General features: G+C 38.0%; 1 protein-coding gene across 3 annotated transcripts in view; it reads right to left on the reverse strand.

The window, feature by feature from the left end:
• Positions 1-13236, reverse strand: part of TBC1D8 (TBC1 domain family member 8) — a 78309-nt gene that overhangs the window by 42162 nt on the left and 22911 nt on the right. For all 3 annotated transcript variants that reach the window (XM_050921725.1, XM_050921734.1, XM_050921717.1), the window contains exons 3-4: positions 6845-6963; positions 3814-4042 (exon numbers count right to left, since the gene is read on the reverse strand). In XM_050921725.1, the coding sequence (XP_050777682.1) occupies positions 3814-4042; positions 6845-6963 (348 nt within the window). The remainder of the gene's footprint in view (positions 1-3813; positions 4043-6844; positions 6964-13236) is intronic.

Here is a 13236-nt window from a genome sequence, read left to right on the forward strand (position 1 = left end):
TCACATTGTTAAATAATAATAGAATACATTTATTTAAATATTTTTGGATGTTTTCTACATTTTCAAATATATTGATTTCAATTACAGCACAGTCTATAAAATGTTCAGTGCTCACTTTATATTTATTTGGATTACAAGTATTGCACTGTAAAAAAACCCAGAAAAATATTTTTCAATTCACCTAATACAAGTACTGTAGTGCAATCTCTTTATCAAAAAAGTTGAACTTACAAATGTAGACGTATGTACAGGAAATAAGTTAATTAAAAAATACAACAAATGTAAAACTTTAGAGCCTGCAAGTCCACTTAGTCTTCTTGTTCAGCCAATCACTCAGACAGACAAACAAGTTTGTTTAAGCAGCAAAGAGCCCTGTGGCACCTTATAGACTAACAGACATATTGGAGCATGAGCTTTCGTGGGTGAATACCCACTTCGTCAGATGCATGCTACCCACTTCTTGTTTACAATGTCACATGAAAATGAGAACAGGCATTCTCATGGCACTGTTGTAGCCGGCGTCACAAGATGTTTACGTGCCAGATGCGCTAAAGAGTCATATGTCCCTTCACGTTTCAACCACCATTTCAGCAGACATGTCCATGCTGATGACTGGTTCTGATCGATAACAATCCAAAGCCATGCGGACCGATGCATGTTCATTTTCATTAGCCGAGTCAGATGCCACCAGCAGAAGGCTGATTTTCTATTTTGGCGGTTTGGGTCCTGTAGTTTCCTCATCGGAGTGTTGCTCTTTTAAGACTTCTGAAAGCATGCTTCACACCTCGTCTCTCTCACATTTTGGAAGAGACTTCAGATTCTTAAATCTTGGGTCAAATTCTGTAGCTATATTCAGAAATCCCACTTTGGTACCTTCTTTGCGTTTTGCCAAATCTGCTGTGAAAGTGTTTTTAAAATGAACAACATGTGCTGGGTCATCATCTGAGACTGCTATAACACGAAATATATGGCAGAATGTGATTAAAACAGAGCAGGGCACATAAAATTCTCCTCCAAAGAGTTCAGTCACAAATTTAATTAATGTATTATTTTTTTAACGAGTGACATCAGCATGGAAGCATGTCCTCTGGAACGGTGGCTGAAGCATGAAGGGGCATATGAATGTTTAGCATAACTGGCACGTAAATACCTTGCAATGCTGCTACAAAAGTGCCATGCAAATACCTGTTCTCACTTTCTGTTGACATTGTAAATAAAAAGAGGATAGCATTAGCTCCTGTAAATGTAACCAAACTTGTTTGTCTTAGTGATTGGCTGAACAAGAAGCAGGACCGAGTGGACTTGTAGGCTCTGAAGTTTCACATTGTTTTGTTTTTGAGAGCAGTTATGTAAAAAAAAGTCTATATTTATAAGTTTCACTTCCACGACACACAGATTGCATTACAGTACTTGTATGAGGTGAACTGAAAAATACTATTTCTTTTGTTAATTTTTCACAGTGCAAATATTTGTAATCAAGAATAATATACACTTTGATTTCAATTACAACACAGAATACAATATATATAAAAATGTAAAAAACCATCCAAAATATTTAATCAATTTCAATTGGTATTCTATTGCTTAACAGTGCAATTAATTGCGATTACTTTTTTTAATCATGATAAATTTTTTTGAGTTAATCACGTGAGTTAACTGTGATTAATTGACAGCCCTATTTAGGACCAACATTTAGGAAGGGTTGGTGCACAGGTGCTGGAACTAGAGCTGCGGGGGCTGCTGCAGCACCCTCTGACTTGAACTGGTTTCCATTATATACAGAGTTTATAGTTTGGTTTAATGGCTCTCAGCACCCTCACTATACAGATTATTCCAGCAACTCTGGGGTGGTGTGTTGGGGTTTTTGTTTTTTTGTTTTGGATTTTTTGGGGAGGAGGGGGAGGAATACAGTACATTCTTCAAGAGAAAAAAAAAAGTTAATAAAACCTGTTTTGCTTTTTTATATACTTTCCCAAGTATTAGCCTAATTAATGCATGAGAACCAGGAAGTGAAACAGACTATAAACAATAGTAAATGAGTTGTTTATTTTCACTGTCCAAGATGAAAAATGAACATAAATGTAAAGTAAATTATATTTATTTCAATTCTGCATTTTAATAAAGTGTTACTCGCAAAGATAAGGGGCTATTTCTGGTTATGTACTATAATATTTGATAGTGTCCCTTCATTATCCTTCAACAATCTCCAGTAATATATAAATGAAGCTTTGTGAATAATAGTAAGGCATTTTTTCTCTTTCTGCTTTGATCTGTAAAAATCCGTTTTATTGTGTGCAGAGAATTTCATATGTTCATCATATATTAGTGGACAATCAACAAGATATTTAAAACAGAGACTGAGCTAACTATGCATCAAAACAACAATGACATTTTTCCAAGCCACATGCAACTTCTGTATTATAATCAGCAAAAGTTGCAAGTGCAACATGATAACTGGGTTCTAATAAAGTAGAAAGGAAAAGACATCTAATTGGGAGAGATGTATTAAATCCTAGAAATTAAGAGTTAACATTTTGCATATTTTACTGTACTCTAATTCAGCTTTAAATCTATAAACATAATATTTGAATAACCACACAATCACAATTTAACTTGATAAAAATAACTCTTCTATACATAAACAGTAAAGCCTCCCTGATCATTAGAGTATAATTAGCAATGTTTCATTCTGCTGTTCCTGCTGGAGTTGTGGTAGAATTTACAGGAATCCCTACAGTGTTACTCAAGAGCATAATCCTGCTAATGAGAAGAGACACACACCCTGAAAAGAAAAAAACAGTTAAAAGGGTGTCTTCATTTATAATTTCCATCATCCAAGACTGGGTATGGAGGGCATCTCATAAGAACACTCCCTGGGGCTCCATTGGAAACATGGGACTATATCTTTTGGAATGGCTTATTAGCAGTGATTATCTGGTAGATTTTTCAAGCCATTCTTAAAAAACTTTAACTTGTCACTTCTTTGAAAGATTTAAAGAATGAAAAGGGAAAACAAACGTTTTAAGATATTTGGGAGTTGTTTGTTTTAACTTCCCCTTATCTGTAAAACTTGTTCAGAAGCTTGAAAAAACAAAATTTCATTCCTTTTCATTTGAAAATACTGGTTTTCCCCTTCCACTTCGTTACATGGAGAACAAGACACAGCTGTGTTATGTTTACTACTCATATTACTTTACAGTGCATAACTGATGTCATGTAGTTCTAAGAACGGGTTTTTTTACCCAACTTACACTTCCTTTGCTGTCTCTGTACTAACTGCAGCTATTAACAGTGGCTATTTTTGTGTGTGTGTGCATGTACACACCAATGGGGGAGGGACTGTTTCTGAGTGACTATGCTCTGTATTAAAAATAGTTATTTAAGAATTTGTCACATCAGATACATTTTAAGGCAGATCTACTTTGGGGCCGAAACTATTTGGCACGCTTTTAGAGCAGACTGTTTTACTGACTTCCATCATACAATTACCAGCACGGTCCACTTCATATTTAAAAAAACAACAGTTTAAAGCAATTGTCATCTATGTATACTAATAAGAAAACAGTTTGTTGTAAGTAAAATATAAAAATAGATGACACATGACAACGTGGAATTTTTAAAAGCAAATACACTCAAATTTAACAAGATAGTTGACCCAAACAAAACAAGTTTCAGAACTCTTCATTGTTGCATTAGCCAAATACCATACAATAAGATTAGATTTAAACACATCAATATAAAAATTACCCAAAAATTGATATATATGTTTACAAGTCTGTATAGGGATAACAGTTTTTATATGTTCAGACTTACATTCTTTGCCTAGGAAGAAGGAATAAAAACAGAGGTGATTGATGCTCAGATAAAGCCAGCCTTGACGAGGAACTTTACCCTTCCAGCAGCAGCATGAATAATAGGTAATTAACTTCTCTGCTTCAGGGAAGTTAAATCTGGCTTCGAATTTCACTAGCGCCTCTCGAAACTTCTCAGGATCCTCCTCCTGCTCTGCTACTTTACTCCTGGTCTCTTCTGCTATCAATGCCTGATTCAATGACAAGATAATATATTATGGCAAACTGGTAGTTTGCCCAAACTAGTTATTACAAGCCATCAGTACATTTTTTAAATCTTGAATCTCTCTTAGAAAGGTATCAAAGTTGATGTGCAAGTTATACAGACATTTACTTAGTACTTGCAGTCTGTTTACCCACACTTCCAAACCCAGTCTTCTTTTTGGTCCCAAGTTATAACTGAAAAATATTGTTCAAACTACAATTTATAATTACAGTCTTGATACCAATAATGGCTTGCTTTGATCACCACAATTATTTCAAATAACCCAGAGAAGGCAATAAATATTATTGGAATTTCACTCAGCATATGATGGCTGTAGAAGCTTTAATTTAACTTACACAGCACAAAGCTACAGTATCAAATTTTTATATTGATCAACACTATTACCAAGAAACAGCACAGTGAAGTATCCGATAAACAGTAATAAGCTTTAAACTATTTTTTTAAAGACTTGAAATAATTAAGTGCTATGTCTTTTCATTAGAGCTCTACAAAAAATAAGGAGTAGAGAAAGACAGTTAAATGAAAATTGCTTGGCTAAATGCAAATTTACTTCAGGTGCTACAAAATACAAAATCACTCCTACTGGAATACCGTAATCCCATATGCCAGATGTCTATAGCAAAGGCAAGAGAGCTGATGTAACAATAAAAATATGGGCCCATTATTCAGTTTGAAGCCTGCAGAATTCTACGTGTCCTGCTCTCACTTTCATGGTCACAAAATTATTAAAAGACATGAGTTTTATTCAAGTCTTTCAGAGAACTTGGATATACAGGGTGTAGTAAGGAAAGATAAATCACTGAACTACTGCCAGAAATAGGAATTTAAAAAAAGAAAAAAAAAACTTTTCAACAAGGTGCATGCTTTACAGATGTTGCATCAAGGATCAAGTAGATGATGGTCTCATTTTTCCCCATTTAGGGATAAAATTTAGACACAGTTAACAGACTATTTGGAGCTAGTCTTTTAAACACAGATGTTTTGGATGGTGTTCAGTCCCTGGATAGAATTTTATCTTTATTTCTGTAATATCACAGATAAACAAGAGTTTAACTGCAGTCCAAGACCAATGATATCAATGATGCTAAAGATTCATGTACTGTAATCTATAAGGCCCTACCAAATTCATGGTCCAGTTTGGTCAATTTCACGGTCATAGGATTTTAAAAATAGTAAATTTCATGATTTCAGCTATTTAAATCTGAAATTTCACAGTGTTATAATTGTAGGATCCTGACCCAAAAAGGAGTTGTGTGTGGGGGTCACAAGGTTATTATGGGATGAGGGCTGCAGTACTGTTACCCTTACTTCTTCACTGCTGCTGCTGGTGGTGGTGGTGGTGCTGGGCATCTGGAGAGCGGCAGCTGCTGGCCAGGAGCCCAGCTCTGAAGGAAGAGCAACAGCCAGCAGCAGCTCAGAAGTAAGGATGGCATGGTATGGTATTGCCACTCTTACTTCTGCACTGCTGCTGGCAGGGCACTGCTTTTGGGTCAGGACCCCCAATTTGAGAAACACTGGTCTCCCCCATGAAATCTGTACAGTATAGGGTAAAAGCACATAAAAGACCAGATTTCACAGGAGGAGACCAGATTTCACGGTCCGTGACACGTTTTTCATGGCCGTGAATCTAGTAGGGTCTTAGTGATCTACAATGTCAGAGCATTTTTGTGTTGACTACCCTCTACAAATTAAAAGCACCTTGAGCATGGGTGCAGAGGCAGAACCCTCTTAGAAATCCAAGCAACCTCCCTCGTCCAAGTGTGTGTGTGATCAAGGCTGGCTTCTCACATAAGCACTGCCCCTGGACAGTGGGACCCATCATATCTTAAACCTGGGTCTTGTGCTAGTAGGTTCAGTCATCTGTCAATTATGTGTCTGGTGAAATTTTCAATCTTGAGTAAGCGGATGGGTGTGAGAGTGCTCGTGCGTGGATAGATGTAGATAGGAGAGACTGATGGGATGTGTTAGGAAAGTATGAGAGAGAGAGATCAAGGGAGAGGAAGGAAGCAGGAAAAGAAAAAGGAGAAGCTACACAATTATAGGAACACAATGTGTGCTTAGTGTAGGATCAAGAAAAGAGAATAAACAGATATTGAAGAAAACTCAAGAAACAATACATCATGATCTATTACAGGAAAGAACATTGGAGTGAAGCCAGAATGGGAAAGAATATATAATGGCAGTGAGAAAAGATGACACTATACACCTCATTTGCAGAGGTATTAAGAACCTGCAGCTCCCACTGACTTCAGTTGCAGGTGGAAGCGCTCAGCACCTCTGAAAATCAGGCCCTGCAAGTATTAAATTGAAAGGTAAATGTAATGTACTGCCAATCAACTACAGCCCATGACAGACTACACAGCTGTTATTCCTGTAGCTTCCTAAGGCATGATGGCACAGGTATTTTTCAACATATCTAGTAAGCACTAGGCATGTGGATATCAGATGAAAATACTGTTGTTGACATACTTTCCAACTCTTTCCAATGAGGGATGACAACAAAATAATGAGGCCACTGATATGGAATACGGAAATCAAGACTTGAAAAAGAAAGCTATGTACATTTCATGACAAATATAATTGTGTTCAGAATAAATACAGCTGCAAAGTCACCTCATTTTATCAAAAATACTGTCTAGATGGGCAAAAGCTAGTATGGACACAAACAGTTGGTAGACTAGTATAGTTCCACAATATCAAGAGTTATTTCTACCAGTTCCTTTACTAGTGGGCAGGGGAAAGATGAAAGCAAGACAACTCTTCTTACCTTTACTTTCCCTTTGACAAAACTAACAATATCTTCTTTATTATCAAAAACAGACAAAGTATGGAGTAAGTTTTGTTCCAGCCACTCCCAGTGCTGATTTATCTCCTCTAAAGTGGCACCTAGAAAAGTAAAAAGAGCTAATTAAAAACCACATAGAAGAAATTACGGAAGAAACAAACTAGAAAAAAAGAAATTAAATGCAGTTGTCTCATAGTGCATTAAAATAAATTAAGTTTCTTAAGTCACAAATGAAAACTATTAGTAGCAAATAGGTCAATAAGATGTTACATTTCAAGGCATAACCAGAGAAAACAAAAGTAATACTACTTTAAGTAGTAGTTTTTAGTACTTTTAGTTTTCAAGATCTGAACACAAGCTCTCTGCAGAAAAAATGCTGGTCTGACTTTCAAAGCAGAAAAAATACAAAGTTCTTACTGCCCTGTCTGGACATGGCTCATTTTTGATTTAAGGTTTAACTCTCCTGCCTCTCCCAATAAACACATGCTCTCTCTCTCTCTCTCTCACACACACACGTGCCTTTGGGAGGAGGTTATGTGACCTTTAATTTGGTACCCTATTCATGAAGACTTTTGTAATAATCAAGATGTCTGACAACAAAGGAGTTTGTTTTTGGTTGTTTAAGCACTGCTTGACAAGCCTAAAATGAGAATGTCTGCCATTTTGGAGAGAGATGGGTGAATAGAATAAGCTTTGAAACATGATGGATTTCTTTAAAAAGCAATACAATTTATTCTTATTAAGTACCACGTGTACCTACGAACTCCAAAAACGTGATTTTAGTCTCTGGCAGTTTGCTTCAGGCAAAATGCTTGTTGAGCTCCACTGCTCCAAAAAAGCTGCAGTTGATTGTCATAACGACATGAGACCAAAAAAGTGCAAGGAAAAGAGGAAAGTTATAAAACAGCACTATTAGGAAAAAAAGCTAGCCATCCCACTACAAGATAGCACCTGCCAGTCAGTCATTACACAGGATAGGTAACAGATAAAGAAGGCATGATGTGCTCTTTTCAGTGCCCTGCTGGGAAGAGGCAACAGTGAACAAAAAGAGGAGAGCATGGAGGAAGAAAAAGAAAATTCAAGTACAAATCTCATTATCACAAAACCTGAGATCTGTAAACAGAGACACTGCATGTCACCTCACACGGCAGAGATGATAAATTTAGCTAAACATTTTCCACCTTCCTCTGCTAGGTTTCCCACGAGGAATGCCAACTGGCAGAGAAACTTTCCAAGATTTAACTTCCTCAACAGGAAGATCTTGCGATGGAACTTCATAAATATCATCAATCAAGACAAAAAATATAAGAGAAATCATAAGAAAGAAGACAGCCATTTAGATGGCCTTTGCTAACGATTAGGAGGACTACATGCTGTAGGATATTAATTAAGACCTACTGTTTCATAGGAGCTGTTTTAATATAAAATAACAATTTATTAAATTTAATTTTTAAGCCTGAACAATGTAGACAGAGGGTAAACACAGTGAGGACAAATCAGCAGTCTGCCTTTGTGTGTGCAGTCTGAAATGAGAGACTACAGTAAGGAGGAGTATTCCATAGTAGTTGCCATATTTTCTTTTTTGCTAGACATTTGGTCCAAGCACTAGTCATCTCTCACCTGCACTGCTGTAAATCTTCTCTCTGCCTTACGGTCTACCCACTCATTCTGTTCAAAATGTTGCCCAAGTTATCTTCCTTCTCTCTGACCATGTCACCTTACCACTTCATGACTTGCTCTCCTCCCTGAGCTCCCCATCTCTTACTCCCTAAATTCAAGCTCCTTGTCTTCAAATACAAGCGTGATCTAAGACTCCATCTACATGACAGACCTTACAGCAGCACAGCTGTACCGAAGCAGCTGTGCTGCTGTAAGATCTCGTGTAGCCGCTCTATGCCAATGGGAGAGAGCTCTCCCATCGACATAATTAAACCACCCCAAACGAGTGGTGGTAGCTATGTCAGCAGGAGAAGCTCTTCTGCCAGCAAGGTGTTGTAAACACAACCACTTATGCCAGGGAAACTTTGGTAGCTCGGGGTGTGCCTTCATTTATAACACTGATCACCGCAAGTTTTGCTGACATAAGTGGTAGAGTAGACATGGCCTTACTCACCCCTTCCCTGGCCACTCTCCTTCCTTCTCATGCCCCCATGCTCTTCCCAATCCTTTTGCCTTACTCCTCCCTTCATCTACTCCTCTCTCTCTCTCTCTCTCTCTGCTTCATGGCTTTTTTTTTTTTTTTTTTTTTTAATACTGCCCTATGCTTAGAGTCTCTTGTCCTCATCTGCTAAGCACCCTCTCAACTCCTCCTCTTCTCTCCTCTGAACCCATTTATTCAATAATCCCCTCACCCACTCTGTTCTGAACGGTCTTCATGTCTCTTGCCTGATATTTTTTGCAGCACTGCTGTAGCTGGGTTGGTCCCAGGATATCAGAGAGACAATGTGGATAAGGGAATTTATTTTATTTGAGCAATTTCTGTTAGTGAGAGACACATGCTTTTAAGCTACACAGAGCTTTTCTTCAGGTCTGAAAACGTAATTAGAGTGTCACAGCTAAATACAAGGTGAGACAGATTGTTAAGCACAAGGGGTTGCAGGAGATGAGTTAAAATGAAGGGGCAACTGACACTCTGGTCACAGGACAATCTGTCCCACCTTGTAATTAGCAGTGACACTGATTACTTTTTTCAGACCTGAATAAGAGCTCTGTGTAGCTTGCAAACTTGTCTCTCACCAACAGAAGTTGATCCAATAAAAGATATTACCCTCATCCACCTTGTCTTGAATTTGTCCATCTTAATTTGTTTGTAAATGCTCTGAAAAGGCAGAGAACACGTCGTTGTGTGAAAGCTAGCATTTAAACCCACAGACCCTATCTAAGTGGGCTGTTAATAATTAATATTCTGTTTTTCAACAGTATGTTAACTATCCAGCAATGTGGGAGCAACACAAAATTACGTACTCTCGTGGGGATTGCTAGCAGGCACAGGAGCTGCTCCTTGGCTGCATTTCCAACTTTGACTGCAGTAGAAACTGCCTGTAACCCACTTCAACCAAAACAATCTGTCGATTTTGAGGGGAATCTTGAGAGCCCCTCCAGCACCTCACTAATACAGGGGGAAATTAATAAGCAGATTCCCCTAGTTGCTACAGTAGAACCTAACACTGCTTTTCTGCTCCAAGGCTCCAGCTTTATGGGGAACTTAAGGGGGCAGAGTCTCAGCAGCTTTTCCCCACGGCCTTCCCTAAATAAATTCAGGTATCAGTTTTGGGGAACGAGGATAAGCAAAGAACCACAATGGAAGAGGCAGCTTGGAAAACTTCGACACTGTGCTAAAGAGAGTCGGGCTCTGCTCTGTTATTGACTGGTATTGCCAGCCCTAGCAGGAAGCCTGCTTCTTCCCCAGCTACTGAAGGCAGCATTTCATGACCAAAGGATTATTAGTCAGAAGGTGGTTAAATTTTTATTGTTCTTAATGTCTTTACGGATTTTTTGCAAACATGCTTTGACTACAAAAGACACACAAAAAATATAAGACCGGCCCTACTATGTTACACCAATAATCCATCTAGTCCAGTATCCTGTCTTCTGACAGTGGCCAATGCCAGACGCTTCAGAGGGAATGAACTGAACAGGCCAATTATCAAGTGATCTATCCCCTGTTGTCCAGTCCCAGCATCAAGCAGTCAAAGGCTTAGTCATCTTGGCTAATACACATTGATCAACCTATCCTCCATGAACTTATCTAATTATATCTTCAACCCAGTTATATTTTTGGCCTTCACAACATTCCCTAGCAATGAGTGCCATAGGATGACTGTGAGTTGTGTAAAGTAGTACTTCTCTTTGTTTTAAACCTGCTGCCTACTGATTTCATTGGGTGACCCCTAGTTCTTGTTATGTGAAAGGGTAAGTAACGCTTCCTTATTTATTTTCTCCACACCATTCAAGATTTTATAGACCTCTACTGAATCCCCCCTTAGTCACCTCTTTTCCAAGCTGAATGGTCCCAGCATTTTTAATCTCTTCTCATATGGAGGTTGTTCCATACCCCTAACCATTTTTGTTGCCCTTCTCTGTAGCTTTTCCAATTCTAATGTAACTTTTTTCAGATGGGGCAACCAAAACATCACACAGTATTCAAGGTGTGGGCATACTATAGATTTCTAAAGTGGCATTATGATATTTCCTGACTTATTATCTATCCCTTTAATTAGTGGTTCCTAAGATTGTTAGCTTTTTTGACTCCACATTGAACAGATGTTTTCAGAGAATTATCCACAATGACTCCCAGATCTTTCTTGAGTAGTAACAGCTAATTTAAACCCCATCATTTAATAAGGATTATGTTTTCCAATGTGCATTACTTAGCATTTATCAACATTAAATTTCCCCATCTGCCATTTTCTGGACCAGTTATCCAGTTTTGTGAAATCCCTTTGTAACTCTTCCCAGTCAGCTTTGGATGTAACTATCATGAGTAATTGTGTATCATCTGCAAACTTTGCCACCTCGCCATTAACCCCCTTTTCTAGATCACTTATGAATATGCTGAGTAGCACTGGTCCCAGTTCAGATCCTTGGAGGACCCAGCTATTTATCTCTCTCTCCATTCTGAAAACTGACCATTTATTCCTACCCTTTTTTTCCTGTCTTTTAACCAGTTACTGATCCATGAGAGAACCTTTCCTCATATCCCAGAACTCTTTACTTTGCTTAAGAGCCTCTGGTGAGAACCTTGTCAAAAGCTTTCTGAAAGTCCAAATATACTATATCAATTGAATTACCCTTGTCAACGTTTGTGGACCCCCTCAAAGAATTTTAATAGATTGGTGAGGCGTGATTTCCTTTTACAAAAGCCGTGTTGACTCTTCCCCAACAAATCGTGTTCAACTGTGTGTCTGATAATAATAGTAAAAACCAATGCAAAGAATTAATTTAGCTTCTCTGCAACAGCCTTGTCTTCCTTAATTACTCCTTTAGCCCCACTGACTGACTGGCAGACTTTCTGCTTCTGATGTCACTTGAAAAAAAAAATTGGTGTTAGTTTTTGCCTCTTTTGCTAGTTTGCTCTTCAAACACTTTTTTGGTCTGCCTCATTCTATTTTTTGCACTAGACTTACCAGAATTTATGCTTCTTTCTATTTTCCTCACTACGATCTGACTTCCAATTTTTAAAGGATGTCTTTTTCTCTCTAACCACCTTTTTTATTCTGTTGAGCCATGGTGGAATTTCTTTGGTCCTCTAATTATTTTTTTATTTGGGGTATACATTTAATTTGAGCCACTATTATGGTGCTTTTAAAAATGTCCATGCAGCTTGCGAGCATTTCACTCTTGTCACTATACATTTTAATTTCCATTTAACTAGCGTCTTCATTTTTGCGTAGTTCCCCTTTTTCGAGTTAAATGCTACTGTGGTATTTTCCCTCTCACAAAGATGTTAAATTTAATTAAATTATGGTCACTATTACCAAGCAGTTCAGCTATATTCACCTCTTGGACCAGATCCTGTGCTCCACTTAGGACTAAACTGAGAATTGCCTCTCCCCTTGTGGGTTCCAGGACTAGCTTCTCCATGAACCAGTCATTAATGGTGTCTAGAAATTTCATCTCTGGATTCCGTCCTAAGATGACATGTACCCAGTCAATATGGGATTAGTTGAAAACTCCATTATTGGGTTTTCTTTGTTTGCAGCCTCTCTAATCTCCCTGAACATTTCATGATCACCATCACCCCCCTGGTTCGGTGGTCGGTACCATATTCCTACTGCTATATTCTTCTTGTTCAAGCATGGAATTTTCATCCATAAAGATTCTTTGGTACAGTTCGATTCATTTCAGATTTTCATCTTATTTGACTCTGCTTTCTTTCACATCTAGTGCCACTCTCCCACCAACGTGACCTATTCTATCATTCCTATGTATTTTGTATCCTAGTACTACTGTGTCCCACTGATTATCATCATTCCACCAAGTTTCTGTGATGCCTATTATATCAATATCCTCATTTAAAATCAGGTACTCAAGTTCACCCATCTTTGTATTTAGACTTCTATCATTTGTATAGAAGTACTTATAAAATTTGTCAATATTTAGCTATCTGCCTTCATGTGATATAATTGAATGGGACTCTTTCGTTTGACTGTTTTTCTTCAGCTCCTACTTGTACTTTATCAACTTCTACCCGCTCCTCTTTACTAGGACAGAGAGAATCCCTGTTAATAGATGCTCCCCTAAGGGATGTATGTGCTTTTCTGCACCTGTAGACTGTCCCCCTGCTCTTAGTTTAAAAACCTCTCTACAACTCTTAATTTTACATGACAGCAATCCCGTTCCGTTTTAGTTTAGATGGAGCCCATCCTTTCTGT

The sequence above is a fragment of the Gopherus flavomarginatus genome, chromosome 1, assembly GCF_025201925.1.
Source record: "Gopherus flavomarginatus isolate rGopFla2 chromosome 1, rGopFla2.mat.asm, whole genome shotgun sequence".
Classification (NCBI taxonomy): Eukaryota; Metazoa; Chordata; order Testudines; family Testudinidae; genus Gopherus; species Gopherus flavomarginatus.